The sequence below is a fragment of the Dendropsophus ebraccatus genome, chromosome 15 (assembly GCF_027789765.1).
Source record: "Dendropsophus ebraccatus isolate aDenEbr1 chromosome 15, aDenEbr1.pat, whole genome shotgun sequence".
In the NCBI taxonomy this organism is placed as follows: domain Eukaryota; kingdom Metazoa; phylum Chordata; class Amphibia; order Anura; family Hylidae; genus Dendropsophus; species Dendropsophus ebraccatus.
The window spans coordinates 26627058-26642521 of record NC_091468.1 but is presented as its reverse complement, the minus strand read 5'-3'; the positions used below and the strand labels follow the sequence as shown (position 1 = coordinate 26642521).

Genomic DNA, 15464 nt, shown 5'->3' with positions numbered 1-15464 from the left:
GGATCCGGCCCAGGACAGTGACTACTTGAAGACACCCGCCCACCGTGACTACTTGAAGAAGCCGCCCGCCCACCGTGACTACTTACAAGGTAATTTGCATAGAGCTCTATGTACAGGGGACGGAGGGGACAGGGGGATGGTTAGGAAGCGTGCTGGCTGATCTACCAGCACGTCTCCTTAGCTTTATAGCCAATTTTTGTGTGATTGGTTCCCTTTAAAGGGAACCATTCACCCCGTGGCCCCCGTTAGAAACAGACAAACAGTTACATAAAGGTCAATATACTTACCATATCGCTCCCGGTCCCGTCCCGGATCTTGTTGTTGACACGGAGAAATCGCCGATTCTTCTTCTCCCGCCCATTATGGTAATGAGCTGAGATGAGTCCAACGTCCATAGCAAAACGACGGACGAGTCCAACTTATTCATGAGGTCCTCTTCTCGTCGCCGCCCAACCACGCCTCCTGGAACTTGATTGACGTCTTCAGTCTTCAGTCTCCTCACGAATTCCCGCGCAGGCGCCGTTGCGAAGGTCTCGTCATCTCTTCTGCGCCTGCGCGGTAAACAGGATACGTGCTCGTGACGTTCCTGTGTACCGCGCATGCGCGAAGTCCAACACGTCACTTCAGCTCTGACAATCGGCGCACGCGCAGTAAACATTGAAGCTGTGGAGCGGCTTCAATTGTGAACTGCGCATGCGCCGAAAACGACCGTCACGGCGCCTGCGCGGGATCCGGCGAGAAGAAAGAAGACGAGGAGGAAGAAGACCCGGCGTCAATCAAGTGTCGGAGGCGGGGAGAAGGCTGGACTTCGGGCCGGCGGCGCTCATTATCATAATGGGCGCGAGAAGAAGAATCGGCGATTTCTCCGTGTCAACAACGAGATCCGGGACGGGACCGGGAGCGATATGGTAAGTATATTGACCTCTATGTAACTGTTTGTCTGTTTCTAACGGGGGCCACGGGGTGAATGGTTCCCTTTAAAGCACATATTCACAGCGGGATTTCAATCCCGCTGCGAATATGTGCTATCATAGGGGTGAATTGATACCGGATCCGCAGCGGTTCTCGCTTCGAATCCGCAGAAGTGAGATCCGCTGTGGATCCGGTAGGTGTGAAGACACCCTTACAGTGTACTTTTGCCATATCCATCAGGAAAGCTGTATGAATTGGCGCAGCAGACTGCACGATTTCATACAAAAACATCCAGTAACAAAAAAAAAAAAAAAATTCAGTGGGAGGCAAAAGACAGAGGCCACTATATACCTGATGTGGAAACAGAGAAACACAGCTTGGTAAGAGCCTGACCATAATGTAAAGGCAGCAGCCTCCGCACAGACATAATAAAACCAGTCACTGTGACGGAGGAGAGCGTACCCTCGCTGTGTAATAGACGGAGCTCTCGAAAAGGAGCCGGCCATACATGGTCATAAGAGCGCTCTCCAGACACTTTCCATACGCTATGAGACTGCACATATAATAATAGAGATTGTATGGTGGGTGGCTTTTGTTTATCTGTTATCCAGGACAGTATGTGCTGTCTATATGCATTGTCACTTGTCTTCCTGCAGCCAGAAGGGGAGAGAGCCTGTGGCGCAGTGACTCTAGTTGTTGTTTTTTTTATCATATCACTTTTTAGATTTTTTTTTTCACAGTTTAAACAATATACACACACACGTATTGGAAACCATCAAAACATACACACACACACACACCCACAAAATGGAAGAACTATAAACAAAAAGGGTACAGGGGGAAACCATACGTTCAAGTAGGAAAAGATGCACTTTTATGCTACTCTTATATGACAGGAACATTGGTACATGCATGCTATAATATGCTCAAAACCACATAGTTTGTGACGTTGCCAGACGTAATACGCTTCTTTACGCTAAGGAGTTGATCCACACGTGCATGGGTTAGGGTATGTTCACACAGGCGGAATTCCTTGGCGGAACTCTTAACCCATAAACGGGCTATGAGACACTGAGGCAGGAGGGACTCCGCAGCCGAAAGTTCGCCTGTTTTACTCGGTGTGAACATAACCCTTACATTTAATATACACTCCACGTTCCAGCCTTATCACCGTCTTCATTTTATTTATTAACTCTCCAGCGGCTGGGGGCTGCTGCTTTATCCAATGAGCAGCTTTATATGACATTCTCTGGACTGCAAGTTCCACTACTTCCTCAGTATTCTGGAAATCTAGTATGCTCGGTAAACATTTTTTGGATACGGGGGGATGGTGATGGGATACTCCTTCTTCTGTATGATATCTAGGCCTCTTTCCAGAACTCCCCCAGTTCCCGACATCTTCACATCATATCTACAAGATGTGCGTCTAGATCCCCACATCTAGGGCACTCGGAGGTGTCCCGTATTACTATTTTATACATAAATAGATGCGCCTTGAACACTGCAAAAAATACAGCTGATATACTTGTGCATCACACAGTGACACCCTAGGAGTCTCACCACTGATCCTCTCCTCCGTAATTTCTTCCAGATCCCCTTCCCATCACCACTATATCTGCAGTAAAAAATTGTAATAAATGCTGGCTCTGGAGTTCTAGATAGAGCAGTGATATGAAACCCTTTGTGGCATCTGACGACTTAATATAGTCCAGCACCGAATGAGATTGTACAGTAATTGGCGTAATTATTTGCGTCTAATAGGTGTCGCGTAGTTGCAGAAACTGATAGAAAAACCTCCTGAGGTAGCTCATATTTTTTATAGCTCATAGTTTGAAAGGACTTAAACCCCTTGCTATAGAATATCTGGGTCAGGAATAACACACAATGTTCCTCCCACGGTGAAAATCCCTCTAAGCAGAAATTCTCATCTCACTTGGGGTTTCTCCATAGGGGTGTAAAGGAAGTGAATCCCGTTATACCTAATTTTTTTAGCCCTATCCCAGACTGGCACCATGAGCAAAAAAGTCAGCAACGTCTTTAGCATGCTGTTTATCGCTACCTGCCTCCAACGCTGCCATCAAAACTATTGACCCAGGGCCCACGCAACCAGACATCCTGACTGACCCCGCTTCCTAGTGCCCCCCCCCCCTAAACCACACACACACACACACACACACACACACACACACACACACACACACACACACACACACACACCTACCTCCTAAAGTAATGCATCTGGGAGGCAGGGAAGTAAACCCATGGGTTTGGGAGTGCCAGCACACCAGGTTCCTTACCCCTTTGCAAAGTTTCTAATTTAATCCTTAAAGCCTTCTTCCTCCATACCAGTTCCAGAAATTTACTCTGAGCTTTATTAAAATACTTGAGGGGGATCCATCCTGACTTATGTAATATGTATAAAAGTTGGGGCATCTTTATCCGATCCCCTCTTCCCACTACTGACATGGGAAGCTTACACCACACCACCACCCTTTGTAGGAATCTATTCAGTAAGGGCAAAAGGTTATTTTTAATGTGATTGTAATGCCCAAATACTTAAATGTCGACACCACCTGCCGTCTAGTAAAATCAGTCTCATCACTTGGAGAGACAGGGTCTAAAGGCTGTATTCCACAGGGTGACTGGAGGAGCAAATGAGCGCTGTCAGCACTCGTTTGATCCTTGTTCCCCGCTTGGGTGAGTCCGGGAGGGGCCACGGGGGCTGCCCAGGTGATCGCTAGATTGTCCGGGCAGCCCACAGAGGATAGTGGCGGTCTGCCGCTCCTATTCCACGGAGCGGCAGCAGATTGTTGCCTTCTATTACACAGAATGATTATCGGCTGATAATCGTTCCATGTAATAGTGCCTCAAGGGCGGTTCTGGTTGTTGATGATGGGTTGTGTATAGAGATGAGCACGGCCCAAATATGCCAGTGTTTGATTACCGGTGGCTGAAGAAATCAACCCCAGGGAGTCCTGGAAATGGATAGAGCCTATGGTTGTATCCATGTTTTCCAGCACTCCCTATGGCTTCATCCAACTTTAGCCACCACTTAAGTGCTGATTGGTTGTACTCAAGCATGCTTAAGGGCCCTATTCCACCGGACGATTATCGTTCAGATTATCGTTAAATCGTTAAAATCTAAACGATAATCGTTCGGTTGAAATGAAGTTAACGATTAACGACCGAACGAGAAATCATTGATCGCTTTATAAGACGTAGACCAATTTTTATCGTTGCTCGTTCGCAAAACGTTCGCAAATCGTTCGCATTGAATAAGACATCGTTCGGTCGTTTGCAATAAATACGAACGCAATAGCGAATAAATAGCGAAGAAAAACTATCGCAATTACGATCATAAGTAACGATTATCGTTCCATGGAAATAAGTGAACGTTTTCAGGACTTTCGCAATAGTGGTCGTTTGAGATCGTTAATCGTTAACGATTATGCAAATGATAATCGTCCGGTGGAATAGGGCCCTAAGTTTTACTCCTAGTTGTGTAGTAACACCTTGCACATAACTGGTTCCACAAATGGCTGCAGGACGTTGCAGGACGCATCTCCTAGGTAGAAAGTAGTCTGCCCAGACATGAGCAGACCGTCCCGCAGGGGCTCATGCAGCATTTAGGTGTGTCTGAAAATCATGTTTATTCCTTGTATGGCTTAGAACTGGGCAAAGATCCTGTAAACTTTATGGAGTAAATGTTCCAATTTTCTGATATAATAGCACAGCTTGTTAATAAGACACTGTCTTTATTTTCAGGCAAACAAGGTAGTACATGGGAAGAGTCTGTGTTGACAGAACTGCCCATCTTATGTGTATAGGGGCTTCCCAACTGTCCCTTGAAGTGGAGGGACTAGCTTTTAGAATGCCTTTTCTCTGTTGGCAGCATATCTCCTTTTAAAAAAAAAAAAAAAGTGGTATCAGCTTACTTCTCCTATCCATTTAGAACGCGGGCACATTCACCCAAGTAGGAACGGATGAGGGTTAAGCTATGGACAGAACAATTGTCAAGTGACAGCTGTGTAATTTTTCCTATGGCTTTACACGGATATGGCTACCGTCCCAGTGACACTTTCCATTTTAAAATTTTTCTATTTTCCAGTCCCCCTTAGCCTAGAGTGAGTGCCCCATCCATGGTTGGCAGAAGTGTCGCTTTTTACCTTTCGGCTTTGGTATGCGGATGGAACATGGGTTGTTCTCTCCGCTGAGCCAGTTTTCCAGAAAGTGAAATGTTGTTGCTTTATTAGGCCGGGGTTTATTGACCTTGGCAGGGTTGTTGTGCCCGTCTCATTATATTGTATCACATGGCAGCGCCAACCTTTGTGGCAGCAGCCTGGAGATCAGTTGCAGTGAACAGACTTTTGCTCCGGCTGATGTGCAGTTGTCATCGAGGTCTGTCCCCAGCTGAAGGCCGGCTTCTTGGAACCATCGCTCTTCCAGCAGATGGGCATTTACCCCCTGATATCATATTTGCAATTTTTTTTGCAGAATTTTGCTGTGTGAGGCGCCAGTCAGGAGGCAACACGTTTCATCTCAGTGACTGGTTTAATCTCTATAAAATGTTTTGTAACTTTCTGATATACATTGGACCCCAAAAATTTACATGACTTGAGTTTTGGGCTTCTGCTGTGTTTAATGATCTACATCAGGGGTGGGCAATTAATTTTCCCATGGGAAAATTCCACATTAGAAATTGAAATGGTTTTCGAGGGCCAGACTGGTATGCAGGGATGGCAGTAAGGCGGGTGTGTGTTTTCGCGCCTCGGGGGGAGGGGTTTACAGCAGACCCTCACAGGTGACGTCTTCTGTGATCCGAGGTGTCCCTTTCCTTTTCCTTTCAATCTGGCCCAGGCCTCCACGATGATTTCTTCTAGCTACAGTTCATCTCTTCAGAGTCTGCCAGACAAACATCTCAGGCTCTGCACTTTTTCTTCAACTCCCTTCCCTTTTTCCTACCTATAGGCTCCCATACAGTAGTAATTCTGCTGTTTTGGTGTCATGTGTAGTAAAAAGAGTAGGTTTGTGGGTTACCCCCATATGTAGGATGCCCCATAGAGTAGTAATATCCCTTCTATGATTCCCCCATACAGTAATAATGCCCCCTGCTATGGACCCCCCACCCATAGTAATCTCCTCTTGTGTACAGCCCCGCCCCCCTCCTCCCACCAGTAATAATGCCCCCTGTTGTGCTCCAGCATAAAAAAAAAAAAAAAACATAAAAACCAAACACATGATACTCGCCTATTCCAGGCAGGGAGCAGGTCTCTCCAGCTTCTCTCCTCCAGTGTCTGTCAGTCGAATGGCTCCTCCAGCATCCGTGATAATGTCCAATCACTGCACCTGCTGGAGAGACTGTGTCCTGGCTGCTCATAGGCTACGGACACAAGATTCCCACAGCCTGTTACAATGAATAGAAATGCAGGAAATTGACAGGTCCTGCTGCTCTGTTCTCTTTATGTTCAGCCCGCTCACCCTGCAGTGAGCACACTGTATATAACAGCAGCCGTGCATGTGGCCGTACAGCTTCTAGGGATCATGAAAGGGCGAGGGCTGGGCCGTACTTTGCCCAGGTCTGGTCTACAATTTGACAAAACATAGACTAAACAGTCTACAGATGTGCCTGAGCTATCCATCAGCATGGTACACATTAATAAATCTGGAGCATTTTCAGATTGTCCTTCTGTTAAATCTGCGTCAGAACTCCCTTCATGGGGCTCCATCACAGATTACATTTCAGTGGTTATCCAAGATTTATAAAATCTTTCTTTCAAAAACAGCGACACATTTGTCCTTAGGTTGTGCACGGTATTATAGTACAACTCACTTCTATTATAGTACAACTCACTTCAATGGAATAAATCTACAAAAAATGCACCCAACCTGAGGACAAGAAGGGATCTGTTTCAGGAAAAAAGCAGCCATGTTATCTAGATCCTGGATAACCCATTTAAACATTGTGACCAGAATGGACAAAAAGTGCATGCGTTATTCAATTCAGGAACTCCAATGGGGTCCGTCTGGATATGTAGGTGTCCGCTGCATAATAGACCACCTAGCTCGGCTCTCCAATGGAATCTGTAATACTAAATGTGTGTGTATATCCAGAGGAAGGCAATAGCGATTTTATTCACTGACTGCAATCAAATCTTGAAAGGGAATGGAAGCGCAGTCTATTACATAGTTGTGGAGCTTTATTACATTATTAGGCTTCTTTTCCATAGACTAGTGACCCAGTTACATGATGAGATGTCACCCGTGTCCCGATCTGTTGTAGTCAGGATCTCCATTACTGTCCTGCAGACGTCTACACTTCTCCTTATGTGGCCTGGCTGGATGCAGAGCTTCTCCTTTATAGGGGTCCTTCTAGGTGAGCCACTCTATAGACCCTACTGGGGTGTCTGTCTTTCTTTGGCCTTTTTATTAAGCAGCCTTGAGCCTTAATGGTTTATATTAGAGGTGATGGTCCAAGTTGCTCTCTGATATCCCCAAAGCAGTTCAAGACCACCTGAAGGGAGTGTGCCATGGTCTCTTTAAGTATGCTGTCTTTTATGCCTGTGTTGTTCTTCTTGTTCCTGGCGTCCTGCGCTGTTATTGTCTCTCCTATTACCAGTTCTGTGATGCGTGAGGAGCCATCTGTCAGCGATCAGCACCTGTAGGATGCGCACGTGCACACTGTCTATAGGCTGCTTTCCTTCTTTTAGAAGTGAAATATTTCTGAGCGAGAATATGGAGCTCTGACTCTGGTGCCCAGTTTAATCCATGCCACTCACCGCACAATGGGTGCCAGGAGCTGTGCTGGACCAAGGTTCTCAGCTGGGAGGGATATAATCTATACAACTGACTATGTTAGTAAGGTAATATATGGATTATGAACAGTCATTGAGTTCACATGCCCGGCAGTTGTACCCTACTCATCAGATTATTGAATAAAGCGGACTGAGACACATTGATGGGTCTGTGTATTGTCTCTCATCCTCTACAGCCACACTGATGCAGTATCTCAGCTGGTAGGTCGCAGTTTGGGGAGCACTGCCATACAGTAATCTATAGGCTCAGGGCATGCTGGGAGTTGTAACTTTGCAACAGGAGAAAAGCCACAGGTTCTGGTTGGGGAGCCTTGCTTTAGAGCAATCTATTACCCCCATCTATAACCTTCATCATATCCTGACGGGTAACAGCTGGTTGCAGATTGGGGGTCACTCCTTGTAAGGCGGTAATCCTATTAAGGTTCATAACAATTTTTTGTAAAGATCGCTGTAAAACTGAACAGATTGAGACGTGCTTCAGACGTGCATCTGGGATTGGGGCAGAATTGCCCAGTCAGGGATGAGACAGCTGTGTTCCCAGTGTTTCCGTGTGACGTCTCTGTGCTTCTCTTCCTTCACATAGCTGATACGCTTCTGCTGGGCAGCTGCCCGGACTTTCAATCTGTCTAAAAATAGTCTGCTGGTCATCCGCATAAAGGTGAATGGGCCCCGGACAGACTGACAGGCGCTCTCCATCTCAAGCTAGACGCCTCTGAGGACGACTTCTGTCCGTTCAAGTGTCGTCCAGTCTTTAAGATCAGAGGCTGAGGTCATTGTGTCTAGAAACCATTGTATATTATACATGATTTGTATTGTGGCCTGACAGCGGGTCTGATTACTTGAACATGCAGCTGTCAGCTGGGGTTATAAGACCCACAGCTGGGCCACCACCATTGTCCATATTGGGCTACTGTGAATGTAGCCGATTCGGCAGATTATCGCTCTGTGTAATAAAGAGACCGATCAACTGAAGAGACGATATCGACAAATCATTATCCCTTAAACCTGTTTAAAAATTGCCTTCTGCGCATTGCTACGTGTAGTGGTGTGCAGCCGATGCCTGACTGTGTAAAAATAATAAAGGTTTTACTTGCCTATTCTCCCCCATTGCCCTACACCCTTTCGCCTGTGTTTCCCGCTCACCACTGACTCTATTGGACCCATCTCTAAATTGACAGGCCGCTCAGCCAATCACTGGCCGCGGCTCTGTCCTGTCTCTGATAGTGATTGGTTGAGCAGCCTGTTACTAGAGAAGGAGGGCCAGAAGCATCAGCAGGAAACACAGGCAAAAGGCTGCTGGACACCAGGGGGGAATAGGTAAGTATAAACTTTTATTTTCATGTCCTATGTCCTTAGTCCTTTTGTTACAGTAAGGTATTATATTCACATACTGTATTTGTAGTGGCTCAGCTTGTATCTGATATAGACCCCTGTATCTTAGGGCCCTTTCAGCATGTGGCACAGAATACACGTTGATCCTATATGGGCGTTCTCAGAATATAGGACACTGCAGGCACTCGGCACGTTTTCCTTCGCTGTAAACCTCACACTGTCTGTCTTTTTCTCCCTACAGTGCGAGGATGTCGCCCCGGAAAGATTGTGCAGATGACGGAGGCCGAGGTGCGGGGACTCTGCATAAAATCCAGGGAAATCTTCCTCAGTCAACCCATCCTGCTGGAACTGGAGGCCCCTCTCAAGATCTGCGGTAAGTTTTAGTTTAAAAAAACAAAACAAAAAAACTCCAGTAGGAGGAGACTTAAAGTGACACTGTCACCCCCTTTGTGCATTCTGACATCTCTACACAGGTGTAAACGGTAAATTGAACGTTTTTCATACCTTATTTCATATCACACGTCATGGTGTTTGTTCAAGTAAAAAGTTGTCCTTTTATCAACTGCAGATTGTATTAAGTGGGCGTGGCCTTACGGTATTAGCGCCACTTAGCCCCACCCACAAGGTACCATTGGACCCGCCCACTTGACACCCATTGGTTGGCTGGCATAAAGGGGGTGGGGTCTAGACCTTTCGGCCAGCCTGTTTCAATGGCCAGCGAGGGGGTGGGGCCAATTGTGCCGTTGTGGGCGGGGCTAAGTGGCGCTAATGCCGCAAGGTTCTGCCCACTTAACACAATCTGCAGTTGATAAAAGATGACTTTTTACTTGAACAAGCACCATGACGTATGATATAAAATAAGGTATGAAAACCGCTAAATTTACCCTTCACACCTGTGTAGAGAAGTCAGAATGCAAAAAGGAGGTGACAGTGTCACTTTAAAGTAAAATTGAGAAAAGGCAGACTGGGTGCGGGAAAATTATAAAGTGAAGTTACCGACACCTGTGTCTCCATAGCGCTGCTCCCAGGTCCTGCTGACACCCGCCGAATGTCACTTTCATCTGATATCTGGGTACGTCATCTACTCTGCTCTTTCAGCTGCAATGTCATGTACCCGGCTGAGCGACTACTCGCTAAGCATTCAATCAGTGACTGGGGTGGTGTAAGTGACATTGCAGAGGGAAGAGCTGAAGGTGGCTGTCGGCTGTCAATGGAACCTAGGAGCAGCGCTACGGGGCAGCAAAATACTTTAATATATTCCTGCACCCCCTGCCTTCCTCCCTTTTTAAATTTTACAGGACATATCTTTTAAGGGTTTCTGTTCTCACTAAAAAGTATAAACAATTTCCAGCTAAAGCAGTTTTGCAAGAACATCACTGATCCTGAGTATTATACTCCAGAGCTGTTCTCACTATTCTGCTAGTGGGGTCAGTGTTCATACATTACTCATACTGTATTTTATACTCCACGGCTGCACTCACTATGTACATACATTATATTACTGATCCTGAGTTACATCCTGTATTATTCTCCAGATCTGTACTGAAAATCGGAATAATGCAGGAGATAGTTCTTCCTACATCAGATAGCTGTACATTTCTTGGTGTAAAGATGATACATTCTAGAATGCTGACCTGAAAAACAAGTTCTGTGCTGACACACACTGGAAATGCTTGGAGATTTCAGCTCTGAAGCCTGTGAAGCGGCCACATAACCTACAGTATATATAGGTCTTTGTATACAGCTGTATGTCAGTAGTAGAGTCACCAGCCACTCGCTTGGATTAGATTCACTACCTTGCCCTGAGTAACCTCCTCCTGCCGGGCAGCATCACTACTTTGCATGTGGGAAGTTAATGGCTACTGATGTGTTAACTGCAGGCCCGGAGTTGTATACTGCTGTGGCTGACTGATCATGGGCAATAGGTACTGTTCATCCTACCAGGCATACTATGCAGATTTACCTCCATAAGAGAGCACCAGTGGCTCCTTCCTGCTCCCTGGGTTCAGCACTGTGCTCCCATTTAGTGTGAATGAGCCCCCTGCAGTGGTGTCATGTCTAGCATAAGAGTGACATGATGTTTAACCCCCTTCCAGCAGCCTCCATACATTTGCAGCCTATATCAGGTATACAGCACCACATAACTCCTCTCTGAAACCACAGCTCTCATCATCCTGAGCCTCCTGATTCATGAACTAAACTGCAATGGAGATCAGGACTTGCACATGTAGAATAGGGTTATAGGGGGATGTTTCATGTGAGTCTGTAGTTTTAGATTGCTTGTAACTCTGTTGTTGAGTAAAGCTGTTGCTCATGTAAAGGAAGTGCGTCCAGTCTGTCTGCTTCCTGGATTTCAGAGGTTACAGGGAGAGCAAGTAATTTGCACAATTTCCTACCTGGTAGCAGCCAAACTGGATAAACCACATAGCTATTAAAATTGCCACATTGTAACCAGTAAAAGTGGCCATAGACACAGGAGAGCATTCATGCTAATTTCCCCAACAGCGTGATGACACATACTTGTGATTTAATCTATCTGGATGTGTTGTGTAAGGCGCTATATGGGCACTGCACATCTCCAGTGGAGGCAAAACAATAGGACTGGTGAAATCCTAAACAACTTGGCTATGTTGCATTTTCATTGTAGCAAACACGTGAGAGACTTGTGTAGCTACAGATCTTGGTTCAAATAGGTTGCTGTAATGTCTCCTTTGCATGGCCTTGATTTGTAGTCCGTGTACTGTCTGCAGATGTGGACAGTATTGGATTATGGGTCAGTGCACCAAACCAGGGATTCTATAGGACGTCTTTTGGCACTCTGTGGGGCATCCATGATTCACAAACCTGTAATTTTTTTTTTTTTTTTTTTTTTTTGATTGCCTACAAGGAAGCCTAGTAGTTATGAATTCCCTGTAGATTTAGATGTGATCTGATGTTTCTACTCACAAAGACTTTGAAACAATGTAGATCAGACTTTCTTATTCACATTTAATATACATTTCTGACATCTCATGGATTGTTTGCCGCCTTTTAGATCCATCTCCACCTTTAACAATTTCTGTTTAATCTGATTTTCCCTTTTTTCCCCCCTTAGGTGACATCCACGGGCAGTACACAGATTTACTCCGGTTGTTTGAATATGGTGGCTTCCCCCCAGAAGCGAACTACCTCTTCCTGGGGGATTATGTGGACAGAGGGAAGCAGTCATTGGAAACCATCTGCCTGCTGCTGGCTTATAAAATCAAATACCCCGAGAACTTCTTTCTGCTCAGAGGAAACCATGAGTGTGCGAGCATCAACCGCATTTACGGCTTCTACGATGAGTGTAAGTCTATGGCCTCTCCCCAATCCAGTAAAACAGTGATGACTCTGATAACAGTGGGTGCCATGACCTAGAAAGATACGTAGGATAAGTATCATTACTTGTCCTGCCGTCCACGTAGGAAGCTGACAATTAACATTTTCTGAAAGTATGTATGTAACCTGGCAAAGTTCCAAGCTGTACCAGTGAGATGCCATGTTTAGTGACCGGCAGCTGTTGCCTGGATCCAGGTTGGCTTTTTTGTGGTGCATTTTTTTTTTCTACATAAGAACTTCATAGTATATCCACAGGAGAATTGGCCAGCTACATGGGGAAGTGTTGAGAGCGAACCTGTGAAACATGAATAGGTCCCCTGCTCTGCAGATACATCAGTTCTTTAGCTAGTAGATATATACAGACCTCCATCTGACCAATGGAGCAGCCTGCTTCAGCAGATTACACTCCCTAATCTATATACTGTATACATACCACTAATCCATAGCCTCTTCTTCAGTCACTATTTCTTCAAAAGCCTGCACTGGTACTGCTTCATCACAAGCCAGCACTGTGACCGACCCGTCTACTCCCTGAGGAACCCAGTGCTATCATCTGGGGGAAACGTGTCGGCAGATGACACAAGGTCATGACTGGTACACTCTAAACAGTGGATTAAACCACTGTCCTAGGCGAGGAAACATCCCCCATCAGTGCCCAATATAACATCTGGCCTAATGTTAGGCTACATTTAGCACTAAGCACCAGGTGCTATCCCTACACCACCTCATACACTGCACTAAGTACCAGGTGTCACCTCATTAGTATCCACAAAATACTTATAGGGACAGCCCCGCCTGGCTGAGGGGACGCCCACACCAGGCTGTCCTTAGATCTGTAGGCAGGGGCAAGTTGAAGAGCCCCTCCCCACCTTTTTACATTAACTGCTATGGAATTGTGTGTGTGTATGTATATCCTGATTGCCTTCTATATATATACTCAGTTTTTTGTAAATAATTACTAGGTTTCTTAACTCTTAGTCAACCATGGTTGTCATTTGTTGTTTGTTTAGTCAATAAGCACCTTATGTGATAGGGCCTTTTATGTTGTAGCTGCATTCAGAATTCTGCTGAATTTCACTATAATCCATCTGCTGACAGATGCAACTTAACAACATAGCTGAGTGTTCATAGTGCACTATATGATGTCATGTGTAAATATAAACTGTACATCGCCCACAATACACCACAACAAAGGAGCTCAATATTCTAGGTAGCTTTAGGGTCTGTGTACATGACCCTGTATATTGTGTCTGAAATAAAGCAGAATAAATCTTGTGACCATCCGAATAAAAAGCTGACTGGGTATAATAGACTTGCAACTTTAAGGGGAATTATATGAAGCACTTTGCTGATCGTGTTATGTTCCAGACCCGACTCATTATCAGAGATTTTACTGCATTAATAAACTGCTGATTCCTCCTCCCGTTACCTCACTGCGCTCGTGACCCACTTGGCAATAACAATACCTGACCACCATCTCTGCTTTTCTGTAGGTAAACGAAGATTTAACATAAAGCTGTGGAAGACGTTTACCGACTGCTTCAATTGCCTGCCGATTGCCGCCATCGTGGATGAGAAGATCTTCTGTTGCCACGGAGGTAAGGGAGGGCAGAGCTCAGGAATTTCCACAGCGGGCGGACATCCTGATCTCCCCGGGTCATGTCCATGGCTCAGGTCTCTAGCTATTTCTGGATCCTGACCTGTTGTGTTCTGCATGGCAGGGTCAGGCCATGTGGCAGCTCTGGACCTTAGAGGTTTGGTTTCTATTGCTCAGCAGTGCTGAAAGCGTGACTTCTAATGAGAAGTTTTCCATTGTTCCATAGGACACCAGTACTAATGTATGCACACGTACTGCCTGTGGGAATGTCATCACGTAGAAAGTGGACGCATGCTGCAGATTAGGAAGCTGATGTTTACGATCTGATATCCACAGCACATATTAGATTGGGGTGACCAAAAATAACAATCCTTTCCAAGTAAAAGATGCATGCAACCTGTGGTGTACAGAAATAACATGGCAGTCTCTTGAGAGTGCTGTAGATCTTGTGCTGGAGCTGCACTATAGGTAAACAGCCTCTGTGCTGCCTGTCGTGTTTGTCTCATAAATCCTGGTTGCTGAGCTCCTCGTCCTTTATTACGGGGACATAGTGTGAGGGAACACGCCAGACCGGTTCTCGCAGGACAAGCTCGCACTTAGTAACTGAGCCGTCATAAAGCCACAATAACACAGATCTGTTTGTAGTCTCCTAATAAAGTCATCTCCAGCTTGTGACTCTTCAGTTGTTGCAAAACTACAATTCCCAGCATGCACTGCAAGACCGGGACAGTAACTAGAGATCACTGACCTAATCTGTCCAGGGAAGACACTCCGCTTTAGCCCTGAGCATCCACCTGCAGGTCTAGTGGGATTTATGGGACATTATACCTTCTTGTGTCAAGTAGCTAAAAATAGTCTCTTCCTCTTGCCTCCCAGAAATTACTGTGTGTAGTGCCGCTGACTATGGAGTCACATCTGACACAGCCTTGTGAGCAATTAAGCGATGGTGGCAATGGGTCTTTAGTGGGATCAGTGATCCCAGCCTGTGTCTGCAGCTCATCTAGGTGGCGACATGGTAGATATTGTTGTGCACTAGACGTACCATTACTGACACATGGTGCTAGGCGAAGGACCATCTCTTTGTTTATGGATCCGGCCTCATACCTTGACGTTTAGCGTTGCCATGCATTTTTCACACTGCCTGTAGTATATGATCTTATTACTGATCTCCAAAGACTGTGCAGCCTCTAGCTTTATGTCTGCAGGGAAAAATATGGCTGCTCCCTCACACTTCTGTAATAGATAATGTGATCTCTCTCTGCAGCCTTTCTCCATGATTGATGCCTTTTAATATTGGGAGATCTATTAGGTTCTGTAATAAAACAAGAAAAGTTGCTGCAATTACACTTTCTAATTGACCGTCTGCATCAAAGGGGGTGAATGCAATACTGGGCTGCTTCCATGTAGATGAGCTAATGCTAAAGGTCATGGAGTTTGACCTTTTTATAGCTACC

General features: G+C 45.6%; 1 protein-coding gene across 1 annotated transcript in view; it reads left to right on the top strand.

Moving 5' to 3' along the window:
* Positions 1-15464, top strand: part of PPP1CB (protein phosphatase 1 catalytic subunit beta) — a 36244-nt gene that overhangs the window by 15457 nt on the left and 5323 nt on the right. Inside the window, exons 2-4 of the mRNA XM_069955437.1 lie at positions 9298-9429; positions 12151-12381; positions 13907-14011. Of these exons, the coding sequence (XP_069811538.1) occupies positions 9298-9429; positions 12151-12381; positions 13907-14011 (468 nt within the window). The remainder of the gene's footprint in view (positions 1-9297; positions 9430-12150; positions 12382-13906; positions 14012-15464) is intronic.